This window comes from Papio anubis, chromosome 4 (genome assembly GCF_008728515.1).
Source record: "Papio anubis isolate 15944 chromosome 4, Panubis1.0, whole genome shotgun sequence".
Classification (NCBI taxonomy): domain Eukaryota; kingdom Metazoa; phylum Chordata; class Mammalia; order Primates; family Cercopithecidae; genus Papio; species Papio anubis.
Window position 1 is genome coordinate 41,731,684 of NC_044979.1, and position 14,996 is coordinate 41,746,679.

At 35.8% G+C, this 14,996-nt stretch overlaps 1 protein-coding gene across 19 annotated transcripts in view; it reads right to left on the reverse strand.

Annotated features, from left to right (window-relative positions):
- ST7 (suppression of tumorigenicity 7) overlaps positions 1–14,996 on the reverse strand; it is a 277,971-nt gene that overhangs the window by 91,558 nt on the left and 171,417 nt on the right. For 12 of the 19 annotated variants that reach the window (XM_009203733.3, XM_009203731.4, XM_009203743.4 and 9 more), the window contains 6 exons: positions 11,554–11,608; positions 10,796–10,911; positions 9,439–9,514; positions 7,301–7,369; positions 5,261–5,415; positions 2,997–3,094 (listed from right to left, as the gene is read on the reverse strand). In XM_009203733.3, the coding sequence (XP_009201997.1) occupies positions 2,997–3,094; positions 5,261–5,415; positions 7,301–7,369; positions 9,439–9,514; positions 10,796–10,911; positions 11,554–11,608 (569 nt within the window). 19 annotated transcript variants of the gene reach the window in all.

Below are 14,996 nucleotides of genomic sequence, written 5' to 3' on the forward strand. Positions count from 1 at the left end.
AATAATTAATGTGTTGCTTTAAAAAATGAGAAGTGATGAATCTTGATGTTAAGGAGTTGACATGTTTACCTCATCAATATTTCACAGGTGTATTGCCATGGAAATACAAGAAATTATCTACTGCTGGCCTTCCCAGAATTCCCTTTTATTCTTTTTCAGAATCTCTTATCAAATAACAGTTTCCCCTTCCTTAAGGTGTTTCCAGAGAAATTTCTTTAAATGATTCTGCTTTCTACATGGAAGGCATTCCAACTCTGACATTTCTATTTCTACTTTGAAATCTGCTCTAGGAAAGTTTTAAACTCATGCATATGGGGAGAGGATGGCTATGTCTTAATGAGAAGTTAGATCATCCTGCCTAAGCCTCTATCAGCAGGCTGTCTGGAATCTACTGAGCTGTTTTATCGGAAAAAGTCTTCCAGCAAGATAGTTTATGTGCATGCTGTTAAAGGAGTGAACCTCTTAGTGAAGTCGTAGTTATCTATGACCCCTGACCGGAGAGGAGCCAAACAAATTAGGCCTGGTCAACAACTGTCTCCTGCAAGGCTGGGAACAGTCATAGCTTTAACAAAGAGAAGGGTCCTCAGCCTTCCCTCCTCTGTTTGTGGTGCAAGGATTGATAAAAGGAGTCCCTGAAGGAAGGAGCACTTCAAATATTTCTCTTCAAAACATATCTCTACCATGTCTCATAGTGTTCCTTACAGGACTGCTATACCAGAGGGCCCATGTCTGCTGGATGCTCCATAAATCCAGAAAAAGGAGCACATGTATTGGTATTCTAAGAATATGACAGATTTTTTTTTAGAAATGTAATATAAGAAACACGCATATATACACAAACATGCATAAATATGTATGTGTATGTATGTATACACATATGTAGACAGAGGGAGACAGAAATTAATTGAGTGATCAATTCATTTAAGAAAAATAAATTAGAAATACTGTAAAATGTCCATCAGGAGAATGGTCAAGCAAATGATGGTATGTTTATACAATGGAGAAAAATCCGAACAAAAATTGTAAGCATGCCTACCATATGTCAGGTGTTTTCACATTATCTTATTTAATTCTCCCTGTCAATGATCCTTTTAGGTAAGAATTATTATCCCCAATTTACAGAAGACTAAATGAAAAGCACATAAAAGGCATTAATAAGTTGCCTTGGGTCACGAAGCTGATAAAGAGAAAAGCTGAGATACACATCCAGGTGTTTTGACTTCCTGCCCAGTGTTTCTCCCATTGCATCTGTCTCTCCCTCGAGATCTATAATGTGAACTAGGTCAATCAATGGAATTGTAAATATAAAATAACAGTAAACAAAAAGCAAACCATAATGTAGGTGCATTGATCTTCATCACATGAAATTTTATACGTACTGAAAATGATGATAACCAGGAGACTGACAGAAAAAAACCCTGAAATTAAAATCATCAGAATTTGTTCTTCCTATTAAGTTGCTTAAACACTCAAGAAAATCACCAAAATTAGCTCCTCAATGCATGCCTGTTCCAAGCTAATTAAAGTTCAGAAAACTCTGTTAAAGGCTGAATGTGACTGGGCCAGGTTAAGATAGAGAAATACTTCATCCTTCCTAAAATTCCCAGCCCCTTCAGAGCCAAAGTGACTGGCAAAGGGATGCAGTATATCAAAGGATGGAATTTCTGTAAGTTAAAAAGCTTTGAGAACAAGTTCCTATCTCGGCAGAAATCTCCTTTTCTTAAAATTAGCACTTATACCATATAATGTTCTTTGAATTCTTCCTTCAAACAAAATAATTTAATTGAGGGAGATTCTCTTTGCAGTGGCTCTGCCTAGAGAGCATCTATCACCGGCAGTCGAAGAGAAATACTGTAATACCTTCCCTTCCAGTTCCTCTCCTCAGATTTGGGGGCTACACTGTTGCCTAACAGAGTGGCCAAAACCAAAGCATGAGTCTCACTTGGGCCTTCTCACATCATGCTGCAACTTGCAGAAATAACCCGGAGTGAACGTTGTGTGTTGGTGCTCCCTCCTCCAAAGAGCAACTGGGAAGTCACAAGAATAACTGTCTTTCCAAACTCCGAAAAGGCTCACCAAGTGTGCAGTCCTCCTGTGCTCAAATCCATGAGCTGAGAATTGAGCTAGATGCCACTTTTATCTTGCCCCTTGGTTCTTTCGTTTTTATAATAGGCAGGTATGCATGTCTTCTAATTCAGCAAAAGAATGAAATGTTGACAAAGGTTTTCTGAGATTGTTTTTAAAAAAGAAAATAGCCTATAAATACAATTCATACCGGTGTCGGTTTCTTTATGAAAAGTATTTCCTACTAACAAAAAACATGGAAATCCAAGTTCCCCAACTGGTTTCCCTTAAAACCTCTGTTTTGTTTTAAAGTTACATAATAATAACCTCCCTTGGTTCTCTTTTGTTTTAAAACTCCCACCTATTTCCTCTCTTCTTTTGTCTTGACTACTACTAATAAAGAATCCTGGTTCAAGAATCCAGGAAAATGCTTGAAACAACTACAATAGGATTAGCACATATTATTAAATTTGAGAGTAGCAATTTGAACCATAATTAATTTGAATCTTCCTAACAACTACACAGAATAAAATCAGTTTGCTAACATGGCTGGTCTCATTATTGGCTTCTGGCTGTGGCCCCAAACGTTTAATAAGGACATCTATCCAGATTTTTAAAATATGCCAGCCACCCTATTAAAAGCTTTGTATGTATTATATCATTTAGTCCTCACAAAAATTCTAAGTAGTAATTATGAGAACTGTTACTGTTGTTCCCATTTTAGAGATGAAGAAACTAGGGCAAAGAGAAGTTGAGTAACTTGCCCAACATACATCATTCATCTCGTAAACTGGGAACTAGAGTCGAACCCCACACAGTCTGGCTCCAGAACCCATGGGACCACCACACCATCACTGGTACAGACTGCTATGGCCATTCAGCAGGCTCCTGTATCTGCAAGCCACTGATCCCAAACACAAACTCAAACTCACATCTCTCATCATTTTCACTGCTTCCCTGGTCCTCCCGAGTCTTCTGGCACACATTGCTAGCCTTCTTTTGATGTACACCAAGACATTGGTGTCTCGTCCTGAAGAGGGAGATATAAAACACCAACATTTAAAAAAAAAAAAAATACAGAGGCCCATTTGCCTTGCCCCTAAAGGAAATCTTCAGAGCACTGACAACTTTGTTAATAGTAGAATGAATATCGAGTAAAGTAAAAGCATTTAGACTCCCAAAGGTCAAATCATGTGACTGATTACCTAATCCATGCTTCTGAGTGAGGATGTTGAATATTTGATAATAAATAAAATCATCTGCCACGAAGTGCTGCGAAAATGAACATACCCACAATGTATATGGTTTACAAGCAGGAATTCCACATTCTTCAAGTGTGCATTCTTTTGGTAAAGATGCAGAGGTGAATCTCAGGTTGCATCCTGATGAACTATTTTTGTTTCATTCTTGACATTAAGTCTGGAGAAGCCTCATCTTGAACTTCTGCTTCATATTATTCTTTCCCTAACACTAGTGACATCATAATCATCTCCAGGTCCCCTAAGCAGTTGATTTTAGATGGCAATGTAACACATTCCAGATATGACAATAGAGTATGCAACACAATGAAAAACTACCCTAGTGTTAGAGAAAGAATTGACAAGCTAAATAGTTGTAACAATAGTCACTAAAATGACTCTTAAAAAAAGTACATTAACAACTTCTAATCTTAATCTTTTATTTAATTATATGTCTTGTTGGATATGTTTTCAGACCAATGAGAACATGCATGTGTTTAATCCTCGATAAAAATTACCACGTTTGAGAAAAATATGACACACCTGTTATAGATTAAGTACATGTATAATATGCAGCTATTAAAAGATGTTAAGACGAAAGTCCTAACATTTCAAGATTGAAACAATGAGAACAAGATGTGTGCTGAAAATTTGCCAAGTACCTACAAATTATTTTTAAAATGTGATTATATTTTTGGATTTAGGCAACAGGTTGAAAGGATTTAATTTAGAGAAGAAAAGAAAGAAAATTAATGTATTATAGGTTATGTAATTTTATGTATTGATTTCCATTTAGTTTACAAAATACACATTTACTACATGTCTTCAAAATGCACTGCATTACACTAAAACACTTTTTTATTAAAAAGTAAGACATAGATGGTGATTAGAGATTTTATTAGCATATAGATGCTGCAAAATAAAAATAAAAACCTAGGTATTGATGTGGTACATGTGAGGACATACTCACGTATATGCAGGCTGTAATGCAAAGATTTTGCTGACACCTTAGTTATGGGGACTAATGCAGTCAGTTTCTACACCAAATCCAAGTTTAACATTAACATTTAATTTTATAATCTCAAATATGAAGGAGATACATCCCTACTCCCTAAATTTCAGGAGGGAGAAACTAAGTGAGAAACAAAATAACTTTGTGAATTTTGGTTGGACCATGGAAATACTTACTCTCTTACCACAAGGACTGCAAAATTTCTGCTTAAACAACAAACAAACTGATGAGACGAGGGGGTCAGGGAATTCCAGAAAAGATTGCATTGTTTTCTTTCTATATGGTTCCCCTACAAAGCGTCACTGACTTTCCATTTAGTATACTGAAGTGAAAGGTCTCGGGTTTTAAAGCGTTATCTTAAATTTAAAAGGGCAGTTTTTGTTTGTTTGTTTAAAAAGGTATTATTTTAATAGAAAAAAGATAAATAACTAGGAGCTCGTGGCTCTTTCTCTCTGGAAGCCGATACAAATGTTTCTTATGTAACAAAAAATACTGATACAATCACCAAGAACTTATATTCTTAACTGTCTTATTTTAATCCATGTTACAGAAGATCTATAAGATAAAACCTTTGCTAACACTATGGCTAATTTAAATCCTGTTTCCCAACTGGGTTTTAAAGTTATGAGCAGAAGCGACTGATGAACAGAAATATGTAAGAACTCAGGAGGGAAAAAGGTTACCATCAAAGATTACTGTCATTTATTTCTGGGGTTAGGAGTCTATGGGCAGGAAAGAGAATGTGACTATAAACAGTAATGAAGCTGTAAGTTAATTATTTACTAACTGCACTTATAGGAAAGAAGAAAATTAATAAAAATAAAGCAAAAGCCAATATTTTCTCTTGTCTAGGAGAATCATATTTTGAACTGGACTAAAAATTTGCTCTGATTAATAATTTTTACAATTCTGATCCCCCAATGCATCAACCTGGAGGAAACCTTACTATGTTGGGCTTCATACTGGGATCCATGATGTTGTAGCTGCTGAGAGCGTCGGTAACAGCCATCTCCAGCCTTCAGGGCCTGCTTAAATAGTTTTTCTGCTTCAGCAATGGTAGTTGCTTCCTCTTCAGCCAAAAGAATATAAGCAGTTGCACACCTGTTCATTCAGATAATAGCCACCATCAATTACAAAGCCAAGGACATGGTAATAGACTTGTAGGAGCTCATGCAGAAAGGCAAGGAGTTACGCCAAAACATGCAGAGTGGCCAACTGGTTCATGCACCCCTGTTTGTAGTTGCTGACACAAAATAATGGTACAAAAGAAACGTCTATATTTTAGCTTGAGAGGTAGGATGTGTAGTGTTAGGAGCATGGGGCTCACATATGGACTCCACCCTTTATTAGTGTGTCAATTTGGGCAAGTTCTTACTCTGCCTCCCTGATGGAGAACAACATGGAATCTTTGTTCACAGTGTTGTTGTGAAGGTTAAGTAAGATGATGCATGTAAAGTGCTCAGTACTATAGCCAGCATGTGGTTAAGTGCTCAATAAATGTCAGCTAGTGATGGTGATGATAACAGCTGTTATTAAATAGTTCCTTCCAACACTTAAAGTTAGAGGTGCTATATACAGGTTTACTTCTGTTAACCAAACACAGATTATCTTCAATCTAAGGATTTCTTCAGAATAAGAAATCTGTTAAATCAAGTTACTCACTGAAAAAAACACAGTGCTTCAACATCTCTTTACAGTTAGCACTGACTTTCTGCTTCAGAGAACATGGGAAGAACCTACAAGTAGTGTTATTTCTGAAGAACTCAAAATCTGACTCAGCCACAGTAGCTAACAAGTTAAATCTCATGCCTTCAACAACAATAGCTATCACTTGTTGCTCAGTATCTATTAAGCACTGTGCCAGGCACTTAACATATATCATCTCATATAATCCTTTCGACAAGCCTCTAAGGTGGGAAGCCAAAAGGATAATTAATGAACATGGGGAGTTCTTGGGAATTTAAACCTTCCAAAGCATATGAGGAACAACCCACTGCCAAAGACAGGGAATGGAATAGGGCAGTAGTGAGGCTGTAACAGACCACACAGGCCCTGCACCCATCCTTCCACTTTCCTTCCCCACTGCCTCACTTGTGGCCATTTCCCTACTTATTTCCATCAGACCACAAGAGAGAAAATTAACAGAAAGTAAAACCAAATGCTACTTTTACTGTCCACAAACTGCAATAGCCAGCTAGGAAAAGGAGGCTGAACTTCACAGCTAATGTAAGGGTTGGGGCTACTAATTAATCTTAGCCTTAGGAAGGGTCTGTAAGTCTTCAGCCAATCTCTCTAATTTCAGGCAGGAACCATCAATGGGGCTTTAAACAATGTGGTGAGGGAGGGAGAAAAATGCCCAGAAAAACAGCTATAAAACCAATTTCTACAGATGGCAGCATCCATGACTTGGAAAGAACCATAATGATGCTGAAACTATCCAAGTGATTCACTGGAGAAAATAACTGGGACAGGCATCAGAAGAAATGCTTAAGGCTTCAGATGCCGACATATAAATATGAGGCAAGGGTAATGAAGTGAAAATTGAGATTGTAATACTGAGTGGTAGATACAGTATCAGAGGAATTAACTGTAAGATTGTAGTTGTTGGGCTGGGAACCCAAGAATGGTTGGGGCTAGCTTGCTTGCTTTGCTTATTTAAATTTCAAATGGCATTCTTAGGAGGAGAGGCAGAGTAGCACTACTGGCCAAGAAACATACATCTATGTGGAAACGCATGAGTTTGGGGTAGAAACATGCTAAGAGCTTGTGAGTGAAGGAAAAAGGAGAGAGCAATAGAAGTGCTAATGGTTGGGGAGTACAGAACAGACTGCTCAGCTCGATGGAAGATATAGATGATGCATCCTTGTCACAACACAATACACACACAGAAGCAAGAAAGTGTGGTGATGGGGGTGTCAACCATCCAGATATCCACTAGAAGTCTCATTTGGTTAGAAGTAGGGCACCCAACAGGTTCTTGACTTACTTTGGTAACAATTTTATCTCCCAGATGGTAGAGGAAGCAATTAGGGGAACTTCAACTCTGGACCTAATTCTGACCAAGAAGAAAAAAATAGTTGGTAAAATGAAAATTGATAGGAACATTCAGAGAGAGTCACTATGTCATTTCGGAGTTCAGGGTAATCAAAGAGGGGAAGGTGGACTTCAAAAAATTCAAAGAAAAGAGGCATGATTCAATGGCATGAGACTCAGAAGGAAAAATGGTTTAAGAGGGTTGAGCAGCTTCTAAATGTTCAACTGTAACTGCAATCACAAATGATCCTCTCAGGAAGAAAAGAGGGGTGGCACTTAAGTAACCAATACGGCTTCACAGAGATTTCTCCCAGGTCAGATTTTTAAAGGACGTATTTTAAAAGATGGAAAGAGGGCATGTAATGATGGTCTATAAGAGAGTGGAATGAGTTTATAAGAATAATGTCAGGAGAGCTACAATTCCAAATTAGCTGATGCTTGCAAATAATAATAATAATAATAATAAAGACAAAATAAAATACTAAAGACAACCATGTATTCCCTATTTTAAAATTATGTTTAAGGCCCTATCACCATCCCCATGTCACAAAAGCAAATAAGCAAAAAAAAAAGACAAACAACACAACAACATCAAAACAAGGAAAGTTTATTGTTAACAGCAGTAGATAATAAAGAAAAAGCAAAACTCCCTCCTATTTTGTTCCTGGCTTCTCTATTAAGGAGAATGACTGTCAGACTGAAAAAGGGAGAAGAAATTAAACTCTAAAATGGGTAAAAAGATGTAAGATAGCAAATAATTGATCCATTCTAAATGAATTACTGGACTGGATGGGCAAATCCCAGGAAACCAAAAGACCTTGTAGGCAGGCCATGGAATTGCTCTCTGTGGATAGTCGAGGAATCACAAAGAATGGAGAGGTGCTAGAAGATGAGATGATAAATGTAGCATAAATTTTCAAAAAGGGTAAGAAGGCTGACTTCCCAAACTACAGAGCACAGTGATTTGGAAAGATATTCTAATGGATTATTAAAGGGATGGTCTCCAAGTACTTTAAAAAGAAAGTAGTGACCACTAGAAGCCAGCTTAAATCCACTAAGAATAAATAAATCAGATTGTGCTAGCTTAATTTACTCTAATAGATTTACATGAACAATACAAAAGATGGTGATTCATGAAGACATGAACCTGGAGGGTAGTTTCTACATGTCATGTCACAGGGCTCTATTCCTGGCCCTCATATTTTTCTCAGAAACATGGATGACACACAGAAGGCAGGCATATCGAATTTGTAGATGACAAGAAACTGGAAAATAAATATGTTGCATGACAGAATCAGAAACCATAGATCAACTGGTTACAATGGCAGGATTTCCAACTCTCAAGACAATCTTTTTTTTTTTTTTTTCCTAAGACCTCTGAAGAAGATTCTGTAACCTTCTTTAGAAAAATCATAAAATAGTTTAGCAATGACCACTTGGCAAGGATAGTGTTGAGGTGATTCAAGCACCAGATGGGTGGTTGAGCTAAATGACCTTTAAGGTCTCTGCCAACCCTGAGTTTTTATGACTCCAACTTTAAGAATCTTTCTCATTTTCTGAGATCTCCAGAAGAGATTTCCCAGCCTTCCTTCGTAACCCATAGAATGTTTAACAACACTCAAGACAGCATTTCCTCTTATCTTTGTCTTAATCTTGAAATATTTTCTAAAATTTTTTTTAAACCTTATGTTGTTATCATGTTTTCCCCACTAGCAGAAGTTCTACTAGAAAACGTTCTAGTGCACATGCGCAGTCTACATCTGGAAAAATTTCCCTGTCAAAATGTTTTAGATATGTAAATAATTGTATTTATTTTATATCTTCACAATATCCTAGGGACAGCCCTTCAAGAAATTAATTTAGGATTACAGCAAAGCCATTGAATTTCTCTCTAAAATGACTAAAACCACCTCCACACAGTGGCTGTCCTTCATTTAAAAAGAAAAACAACTTTTTAAAATAGAGTAATAACTCCCCAAATCATCCTCCAGTTCAAATGCAGTTTAATTTAAGTATCCTATCAATGGCAACTGAATATATTCAGCAAAGGATGAGATTTCCTTTTTAACGGCAAGATTTTCCGCCACTTACTCATTTATCTCCAACGCTTCATGAGCTGCAGAAATCCTAGCTTGGGGGTTTCTCTCTCTCCAGGCTTTCTGCATTACTATTTAAGAAAAAGAGAAAAAAACCAAGTCAATCTATACATATAATTAGGTAGATTCAGTAGAGGACAAGAGCTAAATTGGGAATGTCAGCTTAAATTACAAGAATATAGTTCATTGCTAAGAGGGTTGGCCAAAATCTCCAAAGTCACATTAATGTGCTATTCCACTGTGTTTCAACTGCTGATAGCAAACCTTTTTTGTGCTCACAAAACTACAGGCTAAGGAAATCAAGAAAAGGCACTCTAACAGAGATTTTGCATGTCGTTTGCACATTAATGTCACTTGTTTTTGGAGAACATACATTATTTTACACATTTTGAGATGACATTGCTACTAACCTCTCCATTCACTTAGATGCAACATGATTGGTCATTTTCTGAAGCACTTACTACAGACTCCTGGTGTTAGAACATTTTGAAACCATTTCAGGAATGATGCGTGGGTCAGTAATAAGTGCTTTAAGCTTTTGCTTAACATGTGTACTGACATCCCAAATTTACCTGCAAACCTAGCTTTTATACATCAGAGCAGTTTCTGAACATATGGTGGGAAGCTCAATGTTTGGGAATATTTAATTGTACCATGATGTTTCTACCATAGCAAAGAGTACCAGTTTACAAAGGAGTAACAATCTCCTTATTTATTTCATAAATTTGTATTTTATAAATTCTTTTAGAGTGTGCAGAGTTTCCCTTTTAAAAACATTTTTTCACCTATTTACTTTGAGTTAGTTTTATAATACAAAAAATTTTGGTTGAATTATTTGAAACTCAAGTAATGTAAAATACACACTAAACAAAGTATTTTCTCAGATGGAGCACACATCAGGACTCCAATAGCCAAGGCCATGACCCCATTCGATAGTTAACCTATAAACCAGCAAATAAAAGTCACTAAAATATATTCATTAATCATTTTAATCCAGTGAATTCCAATTTCTACTTTGGATATTATAAAGGAGCAAGATCCTTCAGGCTAACTCAACCAATAATTTCATTAGCATCATATAAGATGTATATTTCTTTAAAATATATAAAACCAAATTTAATATATTTTTTAAAATCATGATTCAAATTATTATGAGGGGACTCATTTCTACATCAATACTTCATTGTGATAAAGGTTTACATAATTATCAGAGTTCTGGGTTCTTATTAGTCAATCAACAATTTAACATTTTATTCACTGGAGTTTTACAGAGTGGATATTCTAAAAGCAGAAATCTTCATACTTAAGCCAAAAAGCCCTCCCATTCAGAAGGACGTATGGATTTTTCATACTTGCGTCTGCGGGACGCAGATGGTCCGAGTCACAAGTAAAGAACGTCTGGTGGTCCTGGGCAGAGAGATTCATGTCATAGTAAGTAAGAGGCTCTCGTCCTGTCACCCAAGTATACCTGCAAAGGAGAAATAAGATGATTAGACACTTTTGAGAGAGAAAAGCAAGACCTATAAAACATTAAGCTGCAGAGGTGCTGAAATATAGACCATTAACTGAATACTAAAACAGCTTTGCTAATGAATAAAAAAAATTTTTTTAATCATCTTATTCTCCCTTCAGAAATTATATCAATCAAAATATATAAACATTTTCCCCTGTATTTTCGTCTTAAAATTTACTAGCCATTGCTAATGAAAACCTTCCCTAATTCATATTATGAATAGATACTTTCCTAAAGCTAAGAAAATTCTAATTTGCCTAATTACTTTGCTAAACTAAATTCCAACATAACTTCTGTGACATCTCTATAACCATATTCCAGGTAAGCTTCGAAATGTTTTGAATGTATAGTATATATTGAAAAGAATAACTGTTAATACAAAAACTCTAAAAACTACACATTTTTGTACATTATCCCAAATCTAGTGCTAAAATATTTATAAAACAGAAAAATCAAAACATTTGAAGATAGTATTAAAAAATGGATGCACTAAATAGACTGTTACAATGACCCCTAAATGAACCAGCAAAAACATTTACTGCTGTCTTTGCTCTCTGAACCAGACCCATTTGTTTCCCAAGCTGTCAAAATGCTTACCGATTATATTCAGCACCCCTAAATAAATTTAGTGGATTTCGCCATACTTTGCATTCTGCAACAAAGAGAAATGTGAAAATGTTACACGTAAGTTCAGTGACACTACAAGCTAATTAATTCAGCAAAACACCCTTCCTGGCCATTTGATAAGATAATTCTATTCTCTATCCTTTCCATGGGAAGCAATGTGGAAAAACTCTGGGTGGTTAATCACAAAATGTGGCTCAGGCTCCAGACTTTGGAAAGTTTTGCCTAATCTCTCTGGGCCTGAGTTTCCTCACTTGCCAAATCAAGATACACGCCAAAATCAGCTAGTTCATAACTCCTAAAATTATTTCAAGAGGTCCAAACTGATTCTATGAATTTACTTCTAAAACCTTACAGATAAAAGTATAGGCAGAAGTAAACCTATTTTCTGTTGGTCTGAAACATATCTCACAATAACGTACATGACAAGACAAACTCTAGAGTATAATACGCAAAGAGCCTTACAGTCTTAATTTGAGTTCATGATAACAGTGATTTTATGATAATTTACCAGTTTGCTTTTGCCTTACAGGAAAGGAATAAGAAAATTAATAAGGCTACCATATTGTAGGAAGAAATGCAATTTTAAAAATTGTCTCAAAGCATTTTAATATCATTTACTTGCATAGATACATGTACTAATCAACATACTAATATCATAATGTTAGCATGTCCTAATAGACCATACCTTTTCATCATACCAGGACCACAGAAATTTAGAACAAAAGGACTTTAACTTAGAAAAGTCAAACATTAGCTTTAAGACTGTGTTACAATGGTAAGCATATGACTAATAAACTACAATTCTTTTAAAACAGTCTATGATTAAGACTTTCTACTGATTCAGAATACTAGATTTTGGATGAATAAGATTTTATTAGAAAAAAAAAACAGTTAATAGTATTCAAAACATCTATGTGCATGTGTAACCAGCAAAAACTACATCCAACAACATATGTACAAAAAAGTGAGCGATTATTGCAGAAATCCATGGTGATTCATTAGGATTCTACCCTCAGTCCTGTACATTCAACGTCCATCCATCCACTGAGCATTAATTTGAGCACTCACTGGAGGAAATAAGTAAACCATCAATTTCAACACAGTATGATAATGGAGAACACAAAACACTCTGGGAACATGTGTGTAATCTCAATAAATATTTGTTAAGATAGTAAAGGATGTACACGTAACAGGAATACATGTTTTCATTTAAAGAAGATGCACTTATTTCTAAATTAGGGCAGGATCCCACTTAAAATTCACGCAATATTTATAAATAATGGCCCTAAATTTTTTGTCACTTAGCTTAACTTGCCATTTAGAAAATGATCTTTGTCCACTTAATTTAGCATCTCTGCCTTTTGTTCCTGAGAAACTGAGATTTGATGGCTGTCAATTCATATGGCATTAACTAGAAAATTATGCTTCCTGTAATTACTTTTTCTCCCCTTAGAGGAATCACTAACACCCTGACCCCAGATCATGGCTTGAAACACACTGGTGAGCCAAATAACCATAATCCCTGCCCTTATGGCTATTATAACTACCTGGACCTCACCACTGCCAACCCCTGCTCAGAGAATCTCTTTTAAGATTCAAAGTGCTCTTCTTAAAGCTTCATGAATATTGCAAGATTTGTATCTAGCATAAAATAAAAATGAATATAGATTTATGGATAAGGATCCTCGTGGTAGAATTATTTACTATAAAAGAAGAACATTTGGGGAGATGCTTCTCCTCCACTGAATTTCCTCTGAAATATTAGTAAAAAGGCTATGGCAAATATTTTGTCTCCAACAAATACATTATTATACTACCTGAAAGGATAAGCACTGTTTAAACATCAATTGTCAAACTACAGAGAAAACTGTTTTCAATTAAAATTTCAACTCTATTATATATCAGATGCAATTGAAATGATTTCTAAACAAAAAATAACTCCAAAGAGAAATCATGTATTCACTGAGCAGTATCTAAAGATGCTCTTTATTTAGGAAGTGTCACAATATAGCCAGTAGGGGGTGCAGCAAACATTGTGAAATACTGCTTTTATGACTTCCATTAGAGAACTGAGCTTAAAAAGAAATCTGTGTTAACATCGTTGTCGTGTATGTGTGCTGAATTCAGTTTAATTATCCCTAAAACTTAGAAAAAAGGATCTAAGTAATTGCATCAGATGTAAACTGTTCTAAGTGAGAATAAAACATGTAACGAAGAAGTACCTAAGAAATGTCTTCACTAGTTATGCCCTTAAATTGAAGGTGCAAGACAGGTATATTTTTCTTTCAAGAAACAAGCAATCTAGAGGTCAAACATGAACACATGTCAAAGTTTTGCTTTGAAATTAGGCCACAGCTATGTTAATTTCTTCTTTGTCCCTCTGTTCCATAATCTTACCTTGACTGCAAAAACTCAGTCTGGAATCACTCCAGGGAACATACCTCATAAGTATCAGGCTGCCTGATGGTTTAGTGATAGGGACGAAGGACATAAATGCCAAGCATATTAGAATATGAAGATTTAAGTCAAGAAATACTCAGATCTCCAGAGGGTAAGAGTTTCTTATTTGTTCCTTTAACGAATAAATTCTTTATTTCAAATCAGATTTAAAATTTTACCTCCAAAAGGAATTTTCCATTCTTCATTAACATCAACAATTTTAACTCCCTCAAGATGCACTAGAAGTTGATTGGGACTTCATCAAGAACTTGCTAATATCATTAATAATATAGTTCAAAATATGCCCTTAATACAACAAACATGCTCTCTATAGTTCCATACGCAGCAATTCACAGTGCAGTCTCTACTCACAAGTGCTGACAGAAATGTTCCATCCTCAGCACACATGCAAGAATGAAATTCAAGAAAAAGGGCAGCAGCAAATATTGGAATAACACTTGTTTAATTCCCAAAGTCTGCGGAAGAGATTCCCTACTTTGTCATAATGAGATAATTACAAGTTTCTGTGTGAGAGACAAAGAACCTAAAGAATAATGTTTACTATCTACAGCTAAGTACTTCTAAAAGCAAGCTCTAATCCTTTTTTTTAGCCCTCCCTCTCACTACTCCCTACTAAAACCTTCCATCGCAATCATACTTATTTCATGTATTTTCATACGCAACTACTCTTCTACAATGCCCATCCTATCACTCATAAGACTGTGTGGTTTAAACATGTATTGAGTAGCTAATTATGCATTAATCTCTCAATTAGGCCATGGGTTACTAAAAGAAAAGATAACAGCTTATGTCTTAGAGGAATGTTTAGCCTTGGCAGAAAAGTGAAAAGGTTATTGAACTAACTGGCACCCACCTGAGGAAGCTCTACAGAGGGAATAAATATTCTGAGAGAACCACAGACTTTTCCCTTTGTCACAATATTCAAGGGAAGAGAACTCAATTCTCATAAAACA